At 35.9% G+C, this 27,652-nt stretch overlaps 1 protein-coding gene across 2 annotated transcripts; it reads right to left on the reverse strand.

The window, feature by feature from the left end:
- Nucleotides 1-451: 451 nt before the first annotated feature.
- On the reverse strand, nucleotides 452-27,485 carry LOC134541765 (male-specific lethal 1 homolog). Of its 2 annotated transcripts, none has more exons than XM_063385428.1 (6): nucleotides 26,993-27,485; nucleotides 24,442-24,889; nucleotides 19,582-19,700; nucleotides 16,629-16,753; nucleotides 12,957-13,175; nucleotides 452-11,337 (listed from the first exon to the last, which is right to left on the reverse strand). In XM_063385428.1, exons 1-6 carry the CDS (start codon nucleotides 27,347-27,349, stop codon nucleotides 11,250-11,252), a joined length of 1,356 nt encoding a protein of 451 aa, XP_063241498.1. In that variant the 5' UTR covers nucleotides 27,350-27,485; the 3' UTR covers nucleotides 452-11,249. The 2 variants fall into 2 exon arrangements, with proteins under 2 accessions (XP_063241498.1, XP_063241497.1); XM_063385427.1 differs by having other exon boundaries at nucleotides 16,629-16,768.
- Between the last annotated feature and the right edge of the window lie 167 nt (nucleotides 27,486-27,652).

The raw sequence follows: 27,652 nt of genomic DNA on the forward strand, positions 1-27,652 counted from the left end.
TCCAAAACAATACAAATAAAATAAAATTTCAACTTGGCAAGAGCTATCGTCCCTAACAGCCTCTCCCCCGCCTTTCTGGAGCTGTGCTTGTCCTGTTAAAGTAATTCTTTGTGCAAACAAACCTAAAAGTGTTTCTTCATGATGCACTGAGGGAAAAACCACTGTATCCTCCGAAATTCAACCCTAGAGCCCTCATTCATACTTGGAACAGGAGGTGTGCACACAAGAAAGCATAAACACTTTATACAATAATAGTTTAATTCTTTTTTTTTTTTTACCACCTGATGCACACAAGAGAGGTCAATCATACTATGTCTACAATGATAAAAACTTGATATTTGCAAATAATAAATCTAATTGAATGAAACTATAACACACTGGAACTTAGTTAACTCAATTGAAACACTGTATTTGGTTTGTTCCAATATTGCAACATCACTATATACAATATTTACAAAAAACCTTATCTTACTGACATATTTTATGACTTCCTACAAATAAAAAAACAACTAAGGTAAACATTTTCAACATACACATATACACATTAATAGAAAATGAGAATATTCTAAAAGGACTGCCCCAGAAATATATCAAAATCTATTTCCATACAAAATATGATTTTGGAGATAAGTTTGAAATCACAACATACACATTATACATGTTGACTAGAGATTTGGGTGTTAATTTTGAATTGTTGCACAAAAATTCATGGTAAACAAGACTGGAAAGAGAAAACTTGAAATGTATTTAACATTTTGCATTGAATAAAAATAATTACATCCATATCTTACTCTTAAAAAATGTTATGACAGGGTTCTTCTGCAGTTGACTGGCAAAATTTAATATTGCAATCATACTACTTTTTAATGATTTTTTTTATCAAAACATTTAAAATGAATTGAAAATTTCCCAAAATTCAATATTTATACATTACAATTGAACAAATAAAACAGTTTCATTACAAACCAAGCATTAAACTATAAATGGAACTTAATACCACAAGAATGTAAAGACAGCACAAAAAAAAAACCACACTGAGTATGTATTTGTTTTTACTTAGCAGCCACGTGTAGACTGTGCATGGTTATAATGGCCTCAGCTAAGATTATTTTATAAATGTGATGGTTAACAAATACTGATAAATCCCAACAAAGACATGTTCCTTAACTTCCACCAGAAAACTACATATTATGATGAAATACAGCAAAAAATATTACAATATGTATTATTCTATCACAAAAAAAAAATACAGAAATGTTTTTCACTCTGCTGTGAAATGTAGAAGCACAAAGATATAAGTATAAATACTTACAGTCGAAATACACACCCAAAACTAACTTGTAGGGTTGTGCTAATAGTGCAATTGATATTGAAAAGTTCAGAACATTCATTTTTGATTTCAGTAAGAAATTCTCTTAATGAATGTTAATAAAACAAAAGTTTTTAGTTTAGTACAAATTTGAGAGCTAAAAAATGTTCATTTAGTTTATATTAAATTATTTTACTAGTTTGAACACATTATTTTCTTCTCTAATGAATTAAATACTATAAATTTAAAAAAAAATTGATGTTAAGATTCATATCAATGTAAAAGATGATCTCGGATATAAGATGCCATAAAAAAAAAATAATGGAATTTTATATGGTAGCAATAAATATAATACAACTCAAACACAAGATCATGAACATAACATGATTTGGATTGTAAGATGTCCTCAATTAAAATACTGCCTCAATTGTAAGGTCTTCAACATATTGAAACCACAAACGTTACTCAAACCTGTAATAAAATGGAGAGCTCAATATCATTTATAAAAGACTTTTAATGTTAAACACACTTGGATATACAGTGACTTCAATTGGGGGATTAAAGATAAAACTAAATACTAAATTAAAAAACAACTCATAAATCAAAAATACTTTGAAATAAGCTGCAAGTGAGACTTGAAGTAATTTTAATATTTTTGATCTGGAAACCTTTCTTCACAAAAAACAATGCTTTTACTTTGCAATTTTATGTCAAATGTGTTCCTACAAGTTTTATATCAGTTTATCAAACAGTACAATTGAATATACAATATTTAAGAAAAATTAAATTACCACAATTCAATTTTTTATATTTTATATTCCAGAAGAAACTATTGTTTTCACAGTTCTGAAAATATATTTTTTTTATTTCAAAAATAAAACACTTGGCATTAAAATTCTCTAAAAATTGTTTAGTTTTGGTCGTGTTAAAAAAAAAAGTTCAGTACATATTAGTACAACCCCAATACTCCTCCAGATAGAAAAAAGTGGTTTAAAACAAGTGTGGCAAAATACTGGACAGTGCTGAATACACAATACAATGTACTTTAAAACTAAACACACACTGAAAGAATAATTTTTTTTTTTAAATAATAATGAGTATGTTTAAAATTTTTGAAATACCTACAACATATAATCCAATTTTTACAAAATTTTTTATAATTGGTCATATATAGTATAAGTATTAAAAAGAAAAGATAAGTGCATGTGAATTCGTACGTATTTGCAAATGCAAATACAACCATGGATGCTGCAACACTTCACTGGCTAATTCAACTTTATAAGGCTGCGGTAAGATTAAAAATGACAGGAACTATAGCGAAAGGTCTTTAATCCGGCATTTTGACGACTGTAGACAAACCGGGTTAGCGATTTTGCGATATAGTTTTAACAGGAATACCAAATGTGTGGAATGTAACCCGCTAGAAAATAGGAAACACTGTATTGAGTAAAGGCCTTGTCACATGATGGAATATTCCACGGACATTTTGGTGCAAGGATATATTTGAACTGTTGTGCAAGTTTTAGCAAGTGATGTTTAATTAAAGTGGTGAAAATGTGAACTTCTGAAGCTGTTACGACGTTATGCGATAAATATGGAGAGTATCAGTGTTTCTTTAGCACAAAAGCGGCAAACTACCACAGTAAAACCATTCAAAATAGTTCTTTGGCAGATATAGCAAAATATGTGCGTGAAGTGCATTTGGGAACCACAGTTTTTGAAGTTGCTTCAAAACTCATTACAGTCTTTTTCCTGCAGTTTTACCTCTTCTTCTTCTGTGATAATTATTGCTGCCGCACTTGAAAGTAATTTCTGTCAAGTAGGATACCTATTTTAGATTTTGTTAATAACCTCGCCTCGCACACGATTAGCTAGGCCTACACCAGTCACATTCTACATGAGATAGCTTCTTCCACAGAAATGTCTGCTGCAGCCTGCAGTTAAAGTGTCATAAAATATTTTATAACATCCTGTGTGAAACCATGCATCGTGTGCCACAGGCTTAATGCAACCTTGAGGCCCATGTCAACAGCCAGAATCCATCCTAAAAAATTTTAACTCTGGCAACTCAATAGGTGCCGAACCATAGAATTCCAGTGAAACATTGTAACCACATGTCAGATCCCAAAACGTTGCAACTGTTGTCACTGAAAACCTTCTGTGTTCGTCAGTGCTATCATCGTGTTGTCCATAGTATTTGTTTATCTTCATTGTTGTGTTATATTTGCTGCATTGTCCAGGTTTGTTGTCTGCCTGCATTTAATCTGTCTCGTTGTTGTTAGCCCATTGTGTTCGTCTGTGTTGTATTATTTTTCATGACTAAGTTTCTTCAACTGAATACTTGTGCTGCCTGATATTTAGAGATTGAATATTTTTTGTCCGTGCTGTCGTCATTGTGTTGATCATAATACTTGTTTAGTTTCATCGTTGGTTCCGTTTGTCCGATATTAGCTGATTCAGTGTTTTCTGTGAATTTGTTTTCATATTTTTTATTTATTTTTTTACTTTCAGAATATTTCCATGACAAACAGTGCAAAACTGCAATGGCGTATGTCCAAATAAACTGCACTGACAGACAAATTGAAGATTACATAAGCCAAATATTTACTTTTTTTAAATTTAATGACACAATTTATGTTAACAAATCAAGTAAATATAAAAATAATCTAGTCTGACAGTGTCTAGTCACTAGTATTTGGCCAATCTATTCAGAATTCATTCATTCAGTCAGTACTAATGGCCTGTTTTCAGCCTTTGTATGTTTTCCGTATCTTTCAAATTAAATGCCTCTTCTTAATTTTACGTTGTAAGCTAAAATACCTATAAAAGCAAGCTTCAACTGTGTGCCATGGATCTGATGCCAATGAGTAACATTCACAAAAATTGCCTATACCAGATGACTTCTGAAATTGATCCAAGTAACAAAATTTACACTTTCAGTGTGAAAATACAGAAAAATCTAAATGAAAACAAGACTCTGAAACTTTTTTTTTTTTAGTGTAATATATACACTGACAATTACAACTGTTTCAATGAGATGTTCCTGGACAGAACTTGGATTAAATTGGAGTAGCCTACATTGCATAATAATTCTCAGAAACAATACAATTTTAAGGATTTCACAGATTTTTTTTACGTTATGTACGAGCTAATTTATTCTATAATAAAAGTGCAGTTCAAATTATTGTTTGCATGGGTAACATTAACAAGCACTACATCTAAAATTTTGCTGAAGAAGAGCCAAATGAAAACAAAGACCATCACAGAGAAATAACCAAACATATGGCAGTACATTGTTGAAAAATGACTTCGCTAATAAAATGTTGATTTAAAAAAATAGTGAGCATACTCTAATCATCTCTTGTCATCATTCATAATTTTCAAAGACCACTGCTAATAAGATCGGGCACGAACTGAAAAGATCTGACACTTGCTTATTTAATTACATGTATATTAGAATTACTATTTTATCATGTATTTTATGTAAAAAATATTTTACATCCTGGAAAATTATTTTTATTAATGATGAAAATAAACACTAATCTGAAACCATTTGCAGAAAGAACCTCCAATTTGATGTCTGAAATTTTTTTTTTCAAAACCATGGGAGGTAAAAATGTGAGGTTTTGTAATCACAACATTTACATTTTAGCCAAACGTGTGATATCGCAGACTAGTGAATGAGAACCAAACTGTCAAAGAGGTTATTGAGAAGAACAGAGTGCCGTCCGCCCGGACGTCTCTGCAGATGGACACAATGGTGACAGGACGACACCCAAAGGGCACATTTCCAGATGCTGCAAAACACTTCACTATGAAACCACACTGGACCAGCGACAGAGACATCTTTCCACAAAACACTGTTCTGTTGGGGATTGAATGAATATGCAAGGCATTCAGACCTGTTTCGACATTCACAGCAGAATGAAATCACAAATTCCAGTACCATATTCTAAACAAGAAGTAATGTATAAAATGATGAAAAGAAAATGGAAACTGGTTCTTCATCTGTTTTAAGGAATTACCTTTCGTAGTTCAGTAGCAGCTTATTTGTAGATACATGTGTATGTTTAAAATTTAATATTAAGCCTAATATATCAATGCTTAAAAAATAAATTATACTGTATAAATTATCAATATATTTTTTTAATATATCTTATAAATTTTGTATTAACACTTACTCTCTTTTAGAAAAAAACTTTCTAAACTAACAGACATTTATAGTGGCTTCTGTCCAAAGCACAGATATCAAGTTTAATTCAACCTTGTCAGACTGCCATAGAGACATAGCCAGCGAAACTTAGTTAACACACCCCTTTGTACTACAAAACACATTTAAATAGTCCTGTGAAATTAAGTAAAAATGCACACAAAAAATGTTTACCTTTTAAAACTTTTGTTGCACACAGCACATGAGTTGCTTGCGTATGACATTTTTGAAGTAAAATCATTCACATTTCACACAGATAAAGTGACAATCATAGGCACGGCTAGAGTTATGGTTATGCGTGGTTCTATTCCCAGGACCACGAACCAATACCTGGATATATTAAATTAAAAATACGCATCCATATACAATAGCCTCTCAATTAACTAAGTTTCAATTAACACAGGTTCCTCATTCAAGCTGACCTAAAACACCATTACCGGCAAACTCTGTGTAAACATTTTCTTGAGAACCTAGAAAATAATCCAACTGTTGTTCAAAGCCTAAAATTAAAATTAACCTCAAAGATGTTATTTATTGGCTAGGCGAATCATGGAATGATGTGAAAGAATCTACATTGAAGAATTGGAAAAAACATCACCCTGAAAAATGATACCACCAGGCCTACTGAAAACCACGGAGGTTAACTTATTCTAACAGTGTTATCCAATCAATCCAATCATCAAAGGTTCCCGCGGTGCACAATCACTTGGTTATGGAAACACTACTGTGTGTCCATTTCCAGCTGCTTTCTTTCCTGACTGAATACTGATAAGAGAGATGAGATTTTATGGTTTTATTTTTAGGCAATTTCATTTTTAAAACAGGAGATTTTGGTGTTTTTTCTTCTTTTTTTTAAGAAATATGTTTACTAAAAAATATAGCATATTAGTGAACAAATATGATACGTCAATGTTCCGTGATACTGTACTTATTTCTCCTAAAATGTGTCATTTTGACTGATAAATTATGCACTTTTTCAATAAAATGATTTTAAATAAACAATTTGGAACAAATAAACCAACCTGTCAGACCTGATGGGTTGTCCTGTGCATTAGTGGACCGCCCCATGTTATGTTTCCTTTAGGTTTGTGTTTGAGAACCCCCTTTTATCAGCACATGCACAATGAACAGATCCATTGCTACAGTTACAGAAGACTTTTCCTTTTCACAGAATGACTAAATCGTTGAGACACACAGCACACATTCAGGTGATGCCCGGGAGGGTCGAGCATAAAACCAGAATGAAGAATGCCAGTTGCCTGGATTATCAAGAGTCATAGCGTCGCACTGCGACAGCAAGAGCAGGTAGTGATAGTGACAATGCGGAGGCTGGGAACAGTTCAGAGTGTCTGGCTACAGCTCAAGTATGTTCTAGAAAACCTCAACAGATGGCATCAACCTCTGACAATCCAGGTTGCCTACAAACTACACTACATTTCAGCCAGTCTGACAACAAGCACAGCCGACGACTTATGTATTAGGATATTTTAAGTGGTTAGGCTGGTAGTGGTACACATTTTGAGATTTTTACATCTTACTGACTGTAAAAAAGACAACATAAACATTTTTTAAGTTTTCCGTTCAGCAAATGTCTAAAATGTAATTTTTCTTGTTCTCGCTCTTGATTTAGTTTAGTTATTTTTTGAATTTACAAAAATTAACTGTTAAAATAACTTTCCCATACATGTGCTGGCAAAGAAAGTTAAATGTCTTAGTAGAAAAAATTTTTGAAACATATATCCCCAAAGAATGAAAATTTAAGCTAAAAAAAAACTTGGGGTCTGCCTATCAGTGTGTCTACTAAACTTCTCTACAACAAATATTCTGAACAAGGACAAGGACACAACAGGCACAACTGCATCTGAGCACAGCTCCTTGCACACGTTCAACTGGATGAGCGTGCAAGCTACTCTACTTCTTGCCAGATTACTGAAAGCAGTCTCATAATTCTCTAGATATCTACTGTTAATGTAACAGTGGCTCAAGAAGCACGGCTGTGGCAAGTAGATTAATGGCATAAACCATGCCGATAGGATAAGCAGAAAAATAATGTAATTACTAAATAACTAACAAACCAACTTTACATCAAAGGAAGATTCTTAAAAACAAAAATGTACAAAATATGCCATCACTAAAACTTAAGTATTGGCAAAATTACACTGATAATCCTAATGCAGCAATTGTAACTACAATAAAAGCAATTTATGTCTAGGAGCAAACATATTGTAGTTTTTCTGACACTTTCAAGATGTAAATACTATTTCACTTTCACTACATATTATCACAGTTTTAAAATACAAAACATTACAGATTAAACATATTTATTCATATGGTGGGTCATTTCTCTCCCAAATTCACTATTTAATATATACTTTATCTTTTTTTTATGTTGGATGTCATTAAACTTTTTTTTTTTTATGTGCTGAAAACTCTGTCCCTTCTCACAATTTGCAAAACCAACTGACAATCTAACAAACTGCAGCCAAACCCTGCTAACAGTTCTTAGTGAACCTAGCAAGTATAAACTGAACTTCACTAGCAATAACACTGTTAAGCAAGCCATTATATAGTTCAACATAAACCACGTAACTCAACTGACCACTGGTGATGTGAAGATTTCCATTTAAATATGACTTACCTCAAACTCTGAATTATAACCGAATTTGAAATTCAGATGCCTCAACATTCCTTCAATAAATTAAACCAATATAAATTCTAGTCAGCAGACTGACTACATATGGGATTATAAGAATATTTTCTTGATGAAGCATGTAAAAAAAAAACTTATGACACGAGAGAACAGAAAAACATTTGTTAGATGACAGAAAATTCCAAAAATTTTAAATTAACATGCAAATTTTTTTTACTAAGACTGTTCAAAATTCTGCAGCAAACGAGTAAACAAATGATTCACAGGAAAGTACTGATACTGTTACCTCAATAAACGCAAGGCTTAAACACAGTTCCAGCGACAGTCAAAAATGACATTGTAGACGTGAACTTTTCAGTATTAGAAACGTATGTTTATTAGAAGAAAATTACAATCTGAAATGAGATTATATGTAAGGGTGGAGGGAAAAGAATGAAAACTACACAACGAAAAGTGCTGGACGAACAGGCATGGGGCAAGAAGCATCAATTTGTGGTGCCTTATGACATGCATTGAATGTTGTACATTAAAGAATAAAATTCCACTGATCTGAGAAAACATTATCTTCGTATTGTTATGAAAACAGCTCTTCCTTTGATCTCAGAATTACAAGGGAATTAGAATAAGCTTACTTGGTTCTTATAACATATAACATTTCCTTACAATCAATGATCAATACGCGCTTTTACACCCATTTTATAAAATAGCTATTCGGCCTATAATTTAAACTGAAACAAGAGATGTATTTGGCTTATCGCTCCTGCAAAACCTTCACGTGCTGGCTTCTCGCCTCGTGGCCTGGGTTCCAAGACGCGGTGGACCCTCGGCAGAGCGGTTGTGGACGTTGCGGCTAACCTCCAGCAATGCCTCGTTCGTCACCGCACAACCTTCCCTGCATTCACTGCTTCAGTACCTCGGCCCTCGCCCGGAGTCAACCATCCCGCGGTCGTTTCCCTCGGCAGCACGACGGAGGTATTGCCCGGAAGAGCTGCGACCACTGCCCCGAGGACTTGCTGACGGTGCATCGCCTTCCACGGCCCGCATGTGTGTCGCTTAAAGAGCTCTCTACTTCGCCACACATCATCAATAATAACCTTGAACATTTTTAACCTTTGTTAATAGATGCTACCTGATTCGCTTACTTCTCTCCTAGCTGGTCATCGCTAGCTAAAAGGTCGTAGAGGTGCGTGTTCATACACTGGGGTCCAATCTTGAACACAGTGCGAGAGTGTGGAGGTTTGCATTATAACTCGGTACTAAATAAATTTGCGAGAGTTTCGTTTATCTCACTCACATTTATGTATTTTGATTAAATTGCAGCTTACAATGAAACCTTGTCCCTACTTATACCTATGGGAACTAGGTACGTTCATTAAAATATTGTACCACCGAATAGAAAAATTTAACCAACGGAGATTGCATGAAAATATGTACATACTTAGTACATAATATGTCATTCACGATAAATTCAACTTGGTACTGATGCACTTTCATTTGTGATAGCGTATGGCAGTCTAACTTGACCACCAATAGCAGTAAATTTACAATATTCAGTTTGGTCTACAGCAATTAAAATCTAGGCACCTCAAGGCCCCACCTACCGGGGCACACAATACAGTGTGCAGAGCTTCAGAAGAAACTACGCGATAAGAAAACTACTCAAGATATCCAAGAGATGTCTGTGTATCTAAAGCATTTAAGAATACGCTGACAGCTGACGAGTTATTTCCGTATTTCGTTTTTAAACTATACTTTTAGAAGAGTGAAAATATCTAAAATGTGTGTTTTCAGAATTATTTTTAGACATGATAGATACATCCTACAGATTCTTAAACGCACTCAAGGGACTTGCATTACACCTTCATCTTCATTTCTCTACCATATAATGTTGTAGTTACTACTCAAAATCATAGTTGTCCTATGCATAATGAGAAGACTGCGCCCAGTTCACAGCCTTGCGCTTAAATGAGGCAATACCGTGACAGAAGCACACGAGAGTATCGCACTTGTAATCTCGCCTCGCTAACCCAAATACACTCCTGACTAGGTGGGCCCCTTAATGAGGGATAGAACTTTAAAACTGGAATTAGGTGTAATTATGATGAGTGCTAAATAAGTAAATGACAACAGATCTGATAGCACTAACTGCATACAGCTGCTATTTGTATTTTATATAAATAATTGATTTAATGCCCTAAAGCTGGAACATACAGTATCTGCACTATTTAAAGTGTGTCGCTACCCAAACAATGAAATGTTCATTCAACCTGCAAGACTAGGGACACAAATGTGAGTGGTGTTGACTGACCACCAACTTAAAATAATTCTTTTTTTTTACTTTAACTGTAAAAATTGTACGGTATCATGAATTTCTTAAGTACAATTATTCAGATTGCTAATAAATTTAAGCTTATCAAATTACGTGGATTTTGCCACGAAGTATGCAGAGGTGCCAAAGTATGCCAGAGGTGAACAGAACTAGTACAACAATATTCCGTAACCAGACGTTTAGGTCACCTGCATCAAAACTTTACAAAATTAGACAAGTAATGACCAGAATTTCTTTGACTTAAGGTGTCTGTATCCACCAATTACATGACACCACGTATTTATCAATAGAACAGTTTCCATGTATCCTAGCAAAAGCTAAACTCAAAATACAAGTATTTGCAGCACTGATGATTCATGAAAAAAATGTTTTTTTATAATATTCCTACAAAAAAATTCTGCCAGGTCAAATTACAAGTCTTACTGTATTAATAATATTTTACCACTGAAGCTTAAAAGTATTAACTTAACATTTCAGTAACTTTCACCATACTTTAAAGGGTAGGCCAATCGCATTCCTTATACACAAATAAATTCAAACATTCCAACAAAAAAATTATTTTAGAATTTAAATTTCATTGAAACTATTTACAAACAAGACAATCTTGACTTTCCTTTTCTTCATTAAAGGTATCTCTATGTACAGTCATCAAATTTATACATAACATTAAAAAAACATTACCTTGAATTTTGCAAACACAGTCTGTTTTAAATAAATTTATGAATGGTGACTGCTGACAACCAATCACCACCTATCTTTTTTGGTCATTTCTCCTTCTCGTTGCATAGGAGCAGTTTGACTTGTAACGAGAAGAAGTAATCCAAGGCAAAGAGAACTCACTGCAACAAAAAAAAAAAGTAGCAAGTTGTAGTGCTACAAATTATGTCCAGATCCTTCATAAGCTATGCATTTTATCTGTTAGTTTGAAAGGTTTGTGATCTAGTAAAAAAATAAAGCATGCATTACATACAACTGTGATTCAGTCAACTTCTAAATCAGCCTCATTTGAAGCTTTCTTCATTTCTTTTAAAGATAGCAGAATGTAAACTTAAATATTGCCAGTAACCACCAGTGTTGATGTTATGGTGGTCATGGTGGTGGACAGCTTCCTAGGTACGAACCACAATGCTTGTAAACTACCTATCCTCATAATAAATACATGCTATTAACACTACCTTAAGTGAGTCATGTGACCGTGTATATGCTGTGAAGTGGTTCCTTTATCAGTGCAGCAGGTTGTTTAGGAGTTCACCAAAACACAACACCCAACATAGAAAACCACTACAACAGGTCAAGCTGTCAGAAAACAATGCTCAAATACTTAGTGCATGATTAGAAACGGTAAGTTAAAAATTGGTGAGGACTCAGCTATGCATTGTAAGAGTAGAAAAAAATGAATGGATTAGAGATTAACGTCTCAACATCAAGGTAATAAAAGATGGCGAGGGGTAAAGGGATGAGAACCAAGCTGGAGCTGTGCCAATAAGGATTTTAAATCAGCATTCCTGCCTATCACAATACGCTTGTTTATTTTTGACCAATATAACTGAAAAATAAGTGTGTCTGCCATAACCTAAAATTCCACGAGTACCCTTTTAACATTTCATACTACTACCTACATACTTTGAACTCACGTCATTTCTTAGCTACATGTGCCAGCTGTACACATCCCAATTAAACATCCTGTGTTTTAACAAGGGTGCTACACTAAATATAAATAAACGAGGTTTGCCAGGCATTATTTAATTATTTAAAAAACAATTCATATGTTCACTTGCCTTCCATGCATGATAAACGTTTCATCAACATTACAGATAGCAAAGTGAGAAGTTATAGTAACGTAAAAGAAAAAAAAACCCGGAACCGAAACCAAACATTTCTAAAGTCCGTTTTGGATCGGGTATTTTAAAGAAACCAAAAAAAACAGGAACCGCACAGGCCTACATTTGAAGGAACGTACCGATTTTCTTAAACATTTAAAAAAAATTAATGTCCACATGCAAAAAGCTGCTGGTACTAGCTTTGAATATATATACTGTATAGAAGTCGCCAGCCCAGGTTAAAATTTCTAATACGGTTTTGAGGTAGTTGGTTAATTCACCGCCGCAATCGCCACCATCTCTAGGGCATCGACTTGTGGTGGTCCCTAGTGGGACAAGTGTCGAACTCTTCAAACACCCCTTCCCCCTCCTGTTGAACGACCCTGAGCTGCAGTGAATGATGGGTTGGGGGGGGGGGGGGGGGGGAAATGACAGCGGGCGACAGTGCTGCGCTCTAACGTGCAAATAACAACTAAGACGATACAGGGCGTTACGGCAGCGCACTGCAGCAGTGAAGTTCCCAAAGCTGCTCATCACGCGCTCCTGAAAAAACGTACAGTAAATCCTATCCGCTCGCGACTTCTATACAGTATATATGTATTCGAAGGCACTAGTGACCTGCACGTTACGGCGCGCACCTGGGAAGGAACGAGGGCACCGGCTGGCCGAAGGCGCCCACGGGCACCCGCTCCACCACCTCCAGGTACTTGGCGTCGTCGGGCTGCGGCCACAGCGACACGAGGGGCTCCTCCGCCTCCCGGCACCGGCCGCCCGCACTGCTGCGTCGCGACGCCGCCTGCTCCCGCTGCTTCAGCTTCTCTATCTGCCGCTGCTCCCGTATTCTCTGCACGTCCCACCTGCGACACTCCCGCCGGCTCGGGTCACGGTCCGGGACGAACGGCGAGACCATCAACACGAGAGCAGGGTGTCCACAAGGAAAAAATATTTCGTACCAACTTAGGCGAGAAAGAAGTACTAGATTTGAAAAAAGAAGTACTAAATTTTAATTTGTTATGGTTTTTTAACAATTTCGGAAGTTATTATGACAATGCAATGCTCGAACTTAAATATCACACCACACACACATACATTCCATAGTTTTTAAAAATAATTACGCTTAATAATAAAACATATTGGAGTTACTATAATATTATTATATTAAAGAAAAATGTACTAGATCTGTACTAGACAGCTAAAAAAGTTATAATAGTACTAGATCTAGTACGAAAGTACTAACTGTGGACACCCTGCACGAGGGAGACCCTGAAGAAACCCCACCAGCAAAAACAAATCTTCCACGTTACACCAAGTGTAAACATTTGGGTACGCACTCTCTAAAGTCAATACCATTGAAATTCGAGTTGTCTGGTCCACCAACACTTTCACTGCTTCTAGCCATTATTTAAGATCGTGATCATCACAAAATGATTTTAGTCCTGGGTTTTGAGTTTAAAAACCTTAAAAACTAGAATACTTTGCCAGTTCGCACATTTTTTGGAACCAAGATTCTCGATAAAAGCATTTTCAGAATGAAAAAATTCACTCAATTATTTTACTGACTACTAGCTATAAGTAAGACTGGACCTTGCATATGAGGCTATGGTAGAGTTTGGGATTTTGTAGTTATGCATTGGACAATAGAATTTCCCCCCCCCCCCCCTTTTAAGGGATAATATATAAATAACCACAAACCAAAATTATTTGAATTATGGTAATTATGCTAGTTATAAGCATTTTTCTTTAATAAAATTTTATATATAAAAAAATTAAATTATAGAAATTTTGTAGATAAATTATGTACGCATGCTGGTATAATATAAGCTTAGAAAAATTCCTAACAAATTTTTTTTTTACTTTCATGATTTGTATTAATACGAATACATTTATAACACACTAGCCACATGTAAAATGACGAACACATTGTTGAGAAAAATATCTAAGTTTTCGACTCAAGCAGGGTCAGCGGCAAAGGAAGCAATGGTTACGTCAAGAAAAAACAGCGGTGTCTGTCATGCTACGTATCTAGACGACAACAAGTCAATAGTCCATGGCGAACACTGGTCACTGTACAGTCCAGTCAGGTCTATCTGAAGACGTGAAATTATTGAATATACTACAGAAAAAAAATAAATCACTTCTTGTAAACTGAGACTGAAAGAATGTGTTCAACGCTCTGGTACACACTCAGTTTTGTTGGCGACATATCAAGAAAAATATTTCCTTGACTTAATGACGTGGTGCTTTTAAAATTGGTACAGTAGAACCCCGATTTAAGGAAGTGCTATGGTTACCGAAAATGTTTACTCTAAATCGATGTTTTGTTAAATCCGATTTACCGATTTTCAATGACCCCCGCACTCATAATCGCGTCCCTACGTTTCCATATCTTAGACAGGGTCGACGCTGATATCTTGTGCTGCCGTGCTATCTCAGACTTCGTCAACTTTCCATCGTCAACGTTTTTGATCTCGCTCGTACGGCCCCCGGTTCGTACGTACACCTCGGTCGTACACACAAACTTTCAGAAACCGTGAAAAATGAGGCATAAAATAAAAAAAAAGTTTAAAAATATGTAAAGTGTAAGAAATACGTTAAAGTTTATTAAAATACAGTCGCAACCTGCAGCGTTTATAAAAAAATACGAGCTACATACACATTGCGTCACAATAAAAAATTTAAAAAAAAAAATTACCGTCAATAGCGCGCCGTACGCGGAGAAAGGTCATTGTACTCAGTCAGCTGCTGTTACGGCGCGGCGTAGCCGCCGACTGACTCTTTGTTCGCTGAGCTACGCAGCACTTATAAAAAACGCATTCCAAAAACTAAACACCGCGCACAAAGCTCTTACTGAGAATTATAGAGCTGTAGCAAACCGTATGTATTCGGTACTGAGTAACGGGTGTGCCATCTAGTAACGAGTAACGAAACGTTACACACGGCTGGATGTTGTTACTCGCATTTTTCGTATGTTTTATGCATGCGTGCGCATATTCGATGAATTTGCGTTACAAAGAACGATGTTTGTTTATTAAGTAAAGTATAATTTGGAAATTCGTCGTCAAAGTTTTTTACTGTTTATTAAAGGTATTAGGTGTGTAGACAAAGTTTGAGATTAGAACAGAAACAACGTAAGAAAGTATTGTTTACAAATTAGAAATATGTATGTTTTTGTTTTTTATTATCGCGTATTTTCACGTTTTTCTTCTTATCTTAAAAGAGATATTATAAAAAAGCTGCTCTAATGAGATTTAATTGTTTCTTGGTTAACAAAAACTGTTAATTATCTAATATTGTTAATTGTATATTTTCTATTTATTATTATTATTTACGCGACGTCATACTGTGCACGTACACAATACAACTCGATTCGTTGCTGCAACATAACATAGCATGTTATGCGGTATCAGAAGTAACAAGTAATGTAACGTGATACAATAGTAACGAGTACTAATTGTTATAGTAACGAATACATACGGGTACGCTTTTTTTCGTTACTTTTACACCTCTATAGAATAATGATAATGGCGTATTGGTGTGACGTGGTCACAAGTTGAAAAAACCTGGAGGATGGGAAAGGGAATATTTGGAAACGTGTGATTATTGGCTAGCACTGTTACTATGCGGGCGTGATTGGAAGATAACGTGGTGAGTCAAGCCAATAATAAGAGAGGGGGAGGGGGATGCGGACAAAGAAACCCTTCATGACATCATGTGTCGCGGACAGTCTATCTATCCAGGCGCGCGCAATGGCACGCACCTACGCAATTCAGTTATAGCGCCCGGAGTTTTTAAGCAATTTGAACAATTTTTTTAATTTTTTCGTATTTGGACAGATGATGCAAAAGCACATATTAATATATAGTACCTCCATTCTATTACTGACACCACAGAGTGTATTTTTTAATAAGATTCCATTACTATTTACTTTCATTTTTTGGAAATCTATATTATTATTTTAATAAATTGGTGTTTTTTTGATGGTTCCTGAAAACCTTTACGTTAAATCGCTGTTTTCGTTAAATCCGTGTTCGCAAAATCGGGGTTCTACTGTATTTATTGTATTTATGTAGGTCAGAATATTAAGAATAAGATTTAACATAATTAAATTTTTTTTTTTTAATTTTAGTTGAGATAACATCTAAACAACCGCTGGGGCATTAATGCTTGTAGCATACTACGGCACAGGTCACAGTAATTGGGGAACAATTTGACGACGGCCTACAAAGAGGAACCATCCCCAAATTTTTGCCTGGGGAGCTTTCAGGAAATCGGCAGGATCTGGACCTCGCTCCCGTGACGACGGAACGCACCTCTTCCTGCGACGCTCGTCCAGCTCGTGTCTCTGGTGCCTCTTGCTGAACACCTCGTCGTCCAGGTTCTCCGTGCCCTCCATGGAGTAGCAGCTGGTGGTGGGCCTCAGCCGGTAGCTCGGCACCTGCACAACACACGACTTCACGCACGGTCAGGCTGCACGCCGCCCCGGGCCCTCCTCGCGGGCACGACGCCCCAGAACCCGGGGTTGGAGACGACGCACCACGACACGACGCAGCTTGAACGCTTCCAAACACAATGAAGACGTAAGAAACTGGCAAAAAAAAATTACGTTTTCTCATTCAATGAAAGATATCTTGGATCCAACATCCTAGGGCTTGGAAAATTCTGTAATCTGGCACCAAGCCGCTCACATTCAGATTTTATCGAGTGGATTCCTGCTGTTGACCCAAGGGAGCGTTAGGAGAAACGTCTTCATATTCAATCAATTTTTGGTGTGTACAAAACAATCACGTAAAGAATACAAAGTAAAATTTTTGAATCACTAAACAAAAATGCAAATTACCTTAAGTCATGAGGAAACGAGGGGTAGCAAAAAATACTGAGCCTTACAAACAAATCGTGAGAGTTGTAGCAGGTACATAATAACAAAAAAAAAATTATCGTAGTGACGCCAGGTTATTTTTCACACGTTTGCCTGTGTCAATAGCATTGAATTTTCCAGTATTTGTTTCTAATGTAAGTATTTGCTAAAATTCACCGGATTATTCAAACTATGTTGTGACGCTTGTGACAGCGTCACAAATTTATTTTTGTTTGTGTCCGCGCGTTGTCGAAAGTTGTGACTTCGCGCCATCTATAAATTGGTTTGCCCGAGAGTTGTACGTGAGCAGACGGGCGAATACATACAGCGCTGCGGGCGGTCGACGGTTGGAACTAGCTACCGCGCATGCGCGGTAAGTGACGAGTCGAGCTCTGCGCTGGACAGATGTTACTAGTGAGTTGGCTGTGGAAGCAGACGGTCAGAGTGGGTCTATGATAGGTATCTCCGGTGAATAATGCACTTCACGGCTTCAAGAAATGATTTTCACTTTACTTGATTTACGTGTCAATCGTGGACGACGGGAGAAGAGAGATTGCGGCGCTGTTATGCTGGAGAACACAACGCGAGGCTCGTACGGGGAAATGGAATGGAGTTAACCCCCAGTTGAGGCCTCGATCGCCGAGGAAAATATCAGTATAGACCCAGGCTAGTTACGAGGAGAAGAAAAGAAGCTACGAATGAGCTGTGGTTAAAAATTTTTGTAACAAGATAATTGTGGTATTTTCTTTTCTAAATACGAGTAAGCATCGGCGCGTGCGAGAAAATTATTATTTTAAGAAGTTGAAATTTTTTTATGTAATTCTTTTTTTTGGAGTTCGACACGACATGGAGGGTTGTGGAATGAGCGAGAAGGTGTGAGACTAGTTTACCGAGTCGACTTGAGCAGTTGGCACAGGAGGACAACATTTTATGAACTTAAATTTGGTCTACGATTTAATTTTTCCTGTTTATTGCGGAGGAAAAGAATAGATCGTCTCGACGGATTAATTTTTTTTGGAATTGAAATTTGGGAAGAAATGAAGTTTCGTCAGTAGCTGAGCGAGGGAAATTCCACGAAGTTTAAATGGTTCGTCGTATGGAATGCAGCTGGTTCGAGAGTCGATGGTTGCAGTCGGCGTCCCAGCTGTCCAGTTAATGGTGGTGTAGTGATCTTTTCTTTTAAATGGCCTTTTTAAATTATTTATGTTGTGCGTCGTCCTGTTCCCGATGGCAACTGAAGGGGTGAGTCTTGGAAAACTTTTTTTTTTTGAGTTCCTGTGGTTGGTGAAGAGCCAAAAAGAAGTTTTGAGATATTAAAAAGGATTTATGCCTAAGGGTTGTGAAAAAGGGGAAACCGCGTGACTTTGTGATATAAATCGTACATAATTCCTTAAATATGTTCTAGACCTTTTTTTGGTGATTTAAGTTTTGCGGGAAATATTTTAGGCATTTTATTATTTGCATGCAGCCCGCCACCGTAGGTTGGAGAAAAACCTGCCATGCGTGATTAGTGATATTATATATAAATTTTTCATAGAACTATACATGAATATTGTTGATACTTTGAGTGGTATGAAGCTTTATGAGTTGTAAGTGCAGATAAATTTTCGTGAAATATAAATTATTACTATAGATGTTTTAGTGAATGTTAAACGTATTATATACATTTTTTTATAATTTTTTTTTATTTAACTATATATTTATATTGTTGGTTCTGTTTTATATTAAATTTTATAGAACTATATAGGCATACTGTGGGTACATTTCTATATTTAAATTTTTTTTTTTTTTAATGTCGGGATTTGCTATAGGAGAGCTCTCGGGGTGGGATAAACGAAATATAATATTTTAAAATTTTTGTTAGGTAATTTGTTTTTTTGTATTTGGTGTATGAAAATGGACTAAGAGTTCATGAACATGAACTTGTGGTGAATTTGTGGTGAAGCCTGTGAACCCAGAACCCACGCAACCAAAAAGAAAAATATACCCACCTCTATTAAAGTTTTTTTGTCTTGTACCTGAATTTTGAGATTTTAAAGCTATTCTGATTGTTGTAGTAAAGCAATTTTTTGCTTTTGAGCGCTGTTGAGATGCGCATATACTAAGTTGTTTGCAAAATAATTAAAATATATTTATACCACTGAGTTCTGCTCTTTGTTTTGTTTAACGTAACCTTTTCTTTGCCTTTGATTTAGTATCCTTGGGCCAATTGTTAGGCCAGGTTCTCCCTGCTGTAAGGGTAATAGGTAGAGAAGGGTTACAATGTCTACGACTACATTAATGGTAGTTAATGTGGTTCAAGCCTTTCCTCCCAATCACAGATTTCCATTTTGTAATCACAAGTGTACTTATGAGTGTATCACAAAAAGTGGAGTGGTGAACAACTGTTATGCTGGCACGTGACCTACCTCCACTTCACATAACCTCCCATCTGGATCCAGATCCTCCATGCCCCACGGGAAGTGCGGATCACCAACGGTCGTGTAGTACGGCACATCCGTGGTCAGTATCTCTTCTTTCTTGCCTCCTGGCAGAACAAGTTGCCAGTCAGATGAAACACTCGACTCAAATCCAGCATGAGAAAAATCAACAGCAACTATTTTTCAGCAGAATATAATAATGCCAATAATTAAAATTTGTAACAGGCTGTCCACTTATAACTGGTGAACCAATTTCAGGAATTTTGCAAGGCCTGTAAATAATTTCTTTTTCACATTTTTTTTTATGAAGCACATCATCATTATTTACAAAAATATGCAAAACTAAAAATAAAAATAAATCTCCTACGTATTCACATGAACGTACCTTTTTAATGTTAGAAAGCTAAAAAAAAATTTAAGAGTATAATTCCACACGATTTAAGGACAGCCACAAACTATATATATGTTATGTGCAACAACAAACTGAAATGAGCTGTCAAGAAACTGCAAGTTGGCCAAAGACTGCTGGAATTAAAGTCTCATGGCTTCCAGCATCATAAGGCTACTGTTTATTTTGTGACTTTTTCATGACCATTATATCAGTTTTGTTATTTTTCGTGACTTTCGAGACATGTACACATCCTGTATAAATAAATTAGATGCATTTATCATTGTTAATAAATTGAAATTTTAAATGCCTGATGCAAATTGTAATAAAAAACAAGATGAGTATAAAGAATTGTTCGTACCCATTTGTGCAATCAAAAATTAAGGAGTTTTTAAATACTCCTTTATTTCATCACCTTCACCAAAATCAAGAGGTGTAAAACCATTTGTAATCTCACAAAATACTTCAAGAAGATAACAATATTTAAAATACTGACTGTGTTTCAGGAGAATATATGGTAAGCTAGTTCAAGGTTAGCAAATGTCACAATCAAGAATTCAAAATTTTAAAACTGACATTGGGAAATTATATTCAAATTCTTTAAACCATATTTATGGCTAAAACATATATATTTTTTTAATAATAATTAATTGCTGTTTGGTATACCACATAAACACAAGAATCTATCACTGTGCTCTGTTCGGTAAATGCTTTTGTTTTCGTAACCTGCTGTTAGTCAAGGTGGTGTCTGTGTAAATACCACATTTGTAATCCATCAGAAAATTGTGAGATTTGCTAGCCTTTAATAATCTATCAGTTGTTAGTTCTCTTTGACAACACTGATTGGTGGTCCTGTATTGTTATGAATTGTTTGCTAACGCACACACTTCACCAAAGATAGTATAAAATGTGATCATGCTGTCATATAGTAGGCGATGGCACACTGAATGCCATTATAAAATAAATAAATATTTAAACAGACAAACATATATATGTGCCAAAGCAACAACAGTTAAAGCTTTTTTTGCATAAAATTCTACAGTTTTTAACAGTGTTAGCAAGCAATGTAATATTGAACATGGCATTTAATTTTATAGTCTAATTATATGCTACTAGCATTCTTTGTAATAATTATCACTTAATTTAAAATTCTTACACTTGCCAACACATTATGTTTTACAACAAAAACATTCGTTTGAAATTTTCATCAAAGCACTTCAATTCAACATGGTGAAGCTGCGATGTCGCCAGCGAGACAGCACTCTACCCCCTTTTCTTGATAGGTTGTCATCGCAAGAGAAACAAACATTAAGTCATCAATGTAACCAAAAATCACAGTAAGCATTGTTATACTATACCACTTTGACATGGTACGAGAAGCCCAATGCCCACCATGAGAAAGTCACCTCGTGACATCAAGCCAGTCACAAAACTTTCTCAGCACATTGGTAAACCTTGAAAAAACTTGAAATTTTCGGGTTTTTGTACAAACGTCGTGTTTAAGGCTACTGTGGCCAACTTATTTTAATGTCAGTAACTCAAACTCCAAACTCTCATTGTTTTTTAATTAAATACCTGATTCATGATAATCCGTAATATGTCAGTAAGAAACTTTAAGATATAGTATTTTGAAAAGCATCATAATCAAAAAATGAACATTTTGCAAATAATATTCCTTACACGCTCATATTTTTCTGGACAGTTTACAAAATATCTTAAACGAACGCAGCTCCAATACCACATTGTTGACAGTAACAGAAAGGGATATACTGCTGGCCAATGGAAAAAAGAGCAGCAGTTTTCAATTATCTTAATATGTAGTCCATGCGGTGTAAAAATAATGACTTTCTTCCAGGTTGTGCAGCCAAAGATCCCTACCATAACTTGTGAAACATCACAGTAATTAAATGTTATAAAAAAATGGATAAAGAAAACAGTCATTTAAAAGAGGGCTGACTCTTCGGCAACAATCCTCAGCTGTTTCAGCAAGTGTTTCGTTCATCCCCGCAACGCGTTGCACTGGGCAGTGACCAGGTAAGGGAGTTAAAAACTGTTTACATACGTATTGCCTTTAACATAACCCTAACACTGAAACCCAGAATTTTTACCTTGCAACTTGGGGTACTGTTTACCAGGGTGTCCACTTATAAACTCAAAAAAATTTCCAGTACATGAAAAACATTTCAAGTACATTTTCCACCAGCCAAAAAAAAATTTCCGTCATTTCTCAGCATATTTCTACAAAAATTTCTTGGGAACTACACAAACATGAATCCGTCTCAATAAGAGGCAAGTATAACAAATTAACAATATACAAGAATGTATTACAATTAGCTAACTTACCAAGTAGGTAGTTGAATAGTATGTGGGCACTGCATTTCATCTCTTCGCATCACAATTAAAAGTCACATAATAACAAGTGCCACAACTATTTTCCAAGTTTATCATTCTTGAGATTAAAATACCTAGTACCAAGACTTGAAAATATGTTGAAATAAAATTATTTTGTCCCAAATTCTACCTTCTTTAGAAGCAATTCCATCTATAACAAATCCTAAATACAAGAATATACACCTACACACTGTAGACATCTCTCATGTAAAATTAACAAGTGAACCACCTGCTCACTTCTTTTGTCACCACTGACTCTTTTCTTCTTCCCACTTTTAATATTCAGCCCAAAGACACGTCAGTATATAATCTTTACGGGAGTGATAAAGGAGGGGCGAAAACAGCAACATAAGCTACTTCGTCAAGACGTGCCCGTGCCCGGGGTCTGGTTGATAAGCTGGAAGAATTTCCATCATTTCATTTTTATACGTGCTTCCCATATCAGCTCGTCTTTAAAAATGTTTACCAAATGTAAACCAAACTTGAAAATCAAAAACGCTATCGTAAAATATATCTGAACTCACAAACACCGTACAAAGACTAAGTGACGCTTTTCAGAATAAAATAAGGGGCTTTTGGGTGAGGATGTGACACGTGTTGTAGCTGTGCACTGCACACGATTGCGGTTGCTATGCGTTACGCCAGGAAATGTTGGACGGAGGGAAGGATGAGTATAGTTCATGTGCGGTAAAATAAATATTTTTTCGGCCCTGCTAAATTTTTCATTCAAGAAATCTCAAAGTTTCAGTGATTTCTCATCGAAATACTGCTGTGTGACTAGTAAACAAATTGTATCATAATAACTTATACGTTATACAGTATCTACTAACAGTAAATGGCTGTCGCGTGGGCCTTAAAATATTCGTTTTAGCGGGAATGGACTATACAACCTAGCTTTGGTCACGCGGTTGTGGAAACAAGAAGAGAGGGAGGAGGGTGTTGACAGTTTCTCACGCAAAAGGTTGCACGAAGGGAGGAAATGCTGGAATGATATTGGGAGAGAGGAGGGGTGACAGGATGGTCTGTGTTTCTGGGAGGGATGAGTCTTGAAGAATGTGCAGCTGGGGAGGGAGAGGTAAGCCATATGATGTCATGCTGCCGCTAGCCGGGCTGGACGAGTAGAAGCGCATGCCTACTTACGTCGCAGAAGCTACTGCCGCCGCATTCTTAAACAGAATGTCCGATGTTTTTTTTTTTTTCTTATCTTATAGGACCATTAGTATGAAGGATATTAAAGCCTGCACAAAATATATAATGCGTGTTAAAAAATAACATTTACATAAGCTTTCATTGTGATTTATTCAATTCTTTTCTCATTATTTTTTTGTCAAAATTTCCTATTTTTTTGACGGTTCCTGAGAATGTATTCGTAAAAGCGTTTGTCGGTTAAATTCAAATTCATGTACATCATTGAAAACACTAATGTCCCATATGTGATATATTAAATTAATCCTTCCTACACCACGCACACAACAGCCCGGCCGTGAAGGCGTACAAGAATTATCGCACGTATTGTCCCACGTTAGCCGAGAACTGAGTGTATCCGAGCGAACACGGACTTGCAATCTAGCCACGCCACGGCCATGCTCACAACGCACTCTGGCAAGGCAAGCCAACAGTTTTTGACGTTATCGTTCATTGAATCTCGGTTCGCAGCGGGCGTAACTCATGTTCCGCGCAAATTCGTATTACCTTTAATTTGAGTTGCAAATGCACCAACTTTTCTTGATCATTTTACCTTCCCTCATAAACTTATCTTTGTTTGAAATTCCAGTACAAAACAATGACTTTCCCGTACATTCCCGTATTTAAAACATATCCCGTACTTTTCCCGTACTTTCCCGTACAGTGGACACCCTGGTTTACTGTCCAGCAATCACACAATCAATCAATTAAATATACTTGAAACACAAAATGTATCAAAACAGAGGACTTAAAAAGATAGTTCTTAAATTAACTAAATGTATACATGTAGGGCACATGATACCCTGCATGCTGGCAATATTTAACAATTAAGAGCAGAAATGACCATTAAACATCTACGTATAAATAAGCAGAAAAAAAATAACCTTTAATCCTTGCTTTCCTTTGCATCCGAGTGGAATGTGAGCTTACTCTCGCGTGGGCGGGATAGGAAGTCTCTTTGGGCGCGCAGTTCTTGGCGTCCGCGGTCGCGCCGTCGCTGTTCATCGACGACGTCCACGAGGAGAACCTCTTCCTCCTCGCGCTGCCGCTGCCCACGCTCGACACCTCCGCGTCCTTCTTGCGCTTCTTGTCACCCGGCCAGGCGCGCTGGCTCGCCGGCGCGGCGTCGTCCGCGCTCGGGGAGGCCCGGTCCGCCGGCGGGGCGTCGCCCCCCGCCGGGCTCGGCGAGGCCCCGGGCCCCGCCGCGGCGGCCGGCGGCGAGACGGCGCGAGGGCTGGCGCAGCTCACCGGCGACTGGGCGTACCCGTCCGAGCCCTCCCGGTGCTTCTGCAGCGTCACCCGGCGCTCCATGCGCTCCAGCCTCTGGTTCGACTGCGACAACACACGGGCCCCTCCAGCACGCCACAAACATGCTCAGGATACCTCAACGTCACGACGCCGTCGACTGACTTCTCTCCGTACATCTCAAGCCAGCTTGCAGTCGTGAGTAAGCCACCCTGACTTTGTACAAAACAAGAACACTAAAACTACTTTGATCCATTCTACAGTATCAAAGATTTCAAGTGAAAAATTTGGTGGTGGTGTCGCGCCAGTCATACAGATAGCAGAAGGTGTGTGTGTAGTATTTACATCCTATTTTATTAAAAATTATGATACCAAACCAGAAACTAAAAAAAAAAATAAAAAAAAATCTCTCTTAGCAAACCACTTTTTTCATTTTAATACAAATTTGTTGCAAAAAATAAGTCTTCATTGCTTCAAATTTCTGAAATAAGTGAAAAATGTTTGTCACCAAATAATAATATACATTATTTAAATAATAATCTTAAAATATTTGTCACTAGATTTTTGTTGTACACTTCCCAGTGTTGATAGCACAGAACTGTTTTGAATGAGAGAAGAGCAGTTGTACAATTACCAAAAAAAAAACTTGGTCCACAGCAATTATCACAAAGCCTTGAGAGTAAAATGTTAACATTGTTGCATAATGGAATAAATATTTTTCAAATTTTGATTTCTCATCAAAGTAATTAACAATTATTAATACATATTTTTAATCAAGACCCCATTTTTTAGGAATGGCAAATGGCATCTTTAATGCAAAACTGCATTCACAAAGCAGTTATTGTAAGAATTTGTATAAATAATTTTTAATGAACTCATTGTACTTCATATAGCATATTTTTCTCAATGAATGTTAATGTCTGAGCTAGCCATATACAGTGAATGCGGAACAAGAGAGAATTTGTATGGTGTTTTTTGTGTATTATTTTACATTGCCATTGGTTAATTATGGTGAATTTTTCACGAAATACATGCTGTTTTAATATAAATATTTCAAAGAGCCTAACATAATGGGTTGGTTAGGTTAGGTCAAAAATAAATTATTTAAAATACTATAAATCTATTAACTATGTACTATATGTGATAAATATGAAAACTGTAGGAATATTGTTTGAGTAACTGTAGCAATACATGAAAATAAAATGTTTCAATTCATGCCTGTTAACAGCGTAATAACAAGTATATTCTTTAATATTCATTTTAGACATAATTTAAAACATTTGGCCTCAACATAGGTCTAAGATATTAATCAAAAAATGACCAGTCGAATATGCTACAGAGTTATTTGAGGATTTGGTGTTCTCGTTTTTAATCTACATGAAATCAAAACAAATTACTAATTCTACATGTAAAAAAACATCATCAGTTCATTTACTACTTTTCAAAAATCTTCCAATTACACAATCACTTATTGTAGTACAAAATAAACCATTATTAACTCTGAGGTACAATTTATTACTTAATACATTGGCAGCTGTGATAGTTATCTTTGGTATCCATTAACCAACATTTGAAAGTTATACACTTTTTATTTTTAATGGTTTGATTTTTGTGAATGTAAATTAATTAAAATTACTGACCAGTTGTGATATTAAATTAACAAAAAAAAATTTAAACACAAAACACCAGTAACGGCTGAGCTACAAAACTAACTTCAATCTTATTAAATTCAGCATTAGGTTCAAAGATTTTTCAGCAAGGAAAAACAATGTAATTATTTTTACTACTAAACAAAACTTAAATTAAAAAATACCAATACTACGCAAGAAAAATGCTGCAGAAAATTTCATTATAACAATAATTATAAACAACCAAATATTTTTTTCATATGTATGACTTTTAGAAATTAACTACAACTGACATTTTTAAACATAAACAGAAACATACCAGACCACACTGGCCGGCCATAATGTAAACAACTACATTGTCAACATAAGTATTTAAATTCGGTAAAACCATGTTACGAAATCCCAAATAACCAAAATTTATTCTAAAAATTAGGTTCGTTAAGCCATTTTTTTTCAATAATAAGTTAATTAAATATAACATGCCCTAAAATTCCCCGACATAGCATGATTTTTTAATTATAAATTGTTTATGTAGATATTTAAACATGACGTGTTTTGTTACCGTTTCCAATGCATGACGAAGAGCGGCGTTTTCTTTTTCCAGCGTTACAATACGTTCTGACTGTTGTTGTATGAGATCTAAATGCAGTAACGACAGTTCTTTAAGGTGTTTCACTTCGGTTGATTCTTTTTGTTCACTGGTAGCTTCGCTCAAACTGGCATACATGTGATCAAATTCACACGAGTAGGTCATCCCAGCTTGCTTTACATCTTCAGAAACAAAAGTATCGACAGTTACCGGTTTAGTACAAGAAATATCATCGTAATTTGCAGCTACCATGTTGACGGCCGCGTCTGTCGGGAATTCTGTAACTTCACTTGTGTTTTCACCGTTCAAAACCGGAGAAGTTTTTGACATCTTTTTCTTTAAACACTTTAAAATATAGGCCACTTATTGAAGAAATTAACAATATGCTGCGTTCTGTAAAACATAAAATCAAAACCATTTAGATCACAAACTCTATAACACCACTACAAGCAATCCACAACTTGAATTAGTTTAAATGCGAATGTAAAGATAGCAGCACGATTTAGACAATTGAAAACAACCAAAGTGTTTCCGATATTGCTTAGAAACACTGAAAACAATTCTCAATTAGGAAATATTTCTTAGGATCTATTAATAATTCCTTAGAGAGTCAATTTTTAAGCATTATAAATT

Source organism: Bacillus rossius, assembly GCF_032445375.1.
Source record: "Bacillus rossius redtenbacheri isolate Brsri chromosome 4 unlocalized genomic scaffold, Brsri_v3 Brsri_v3_scf4_2, whole genome shotgun sequence".
NCBI classification, from domain to species: domain Eukaryota; kingdom Metazoa; phylum Arthropoda; class Insecta; order Phasmatodea; family Bacillidae; genus Bacillus; species Bacillus rossius.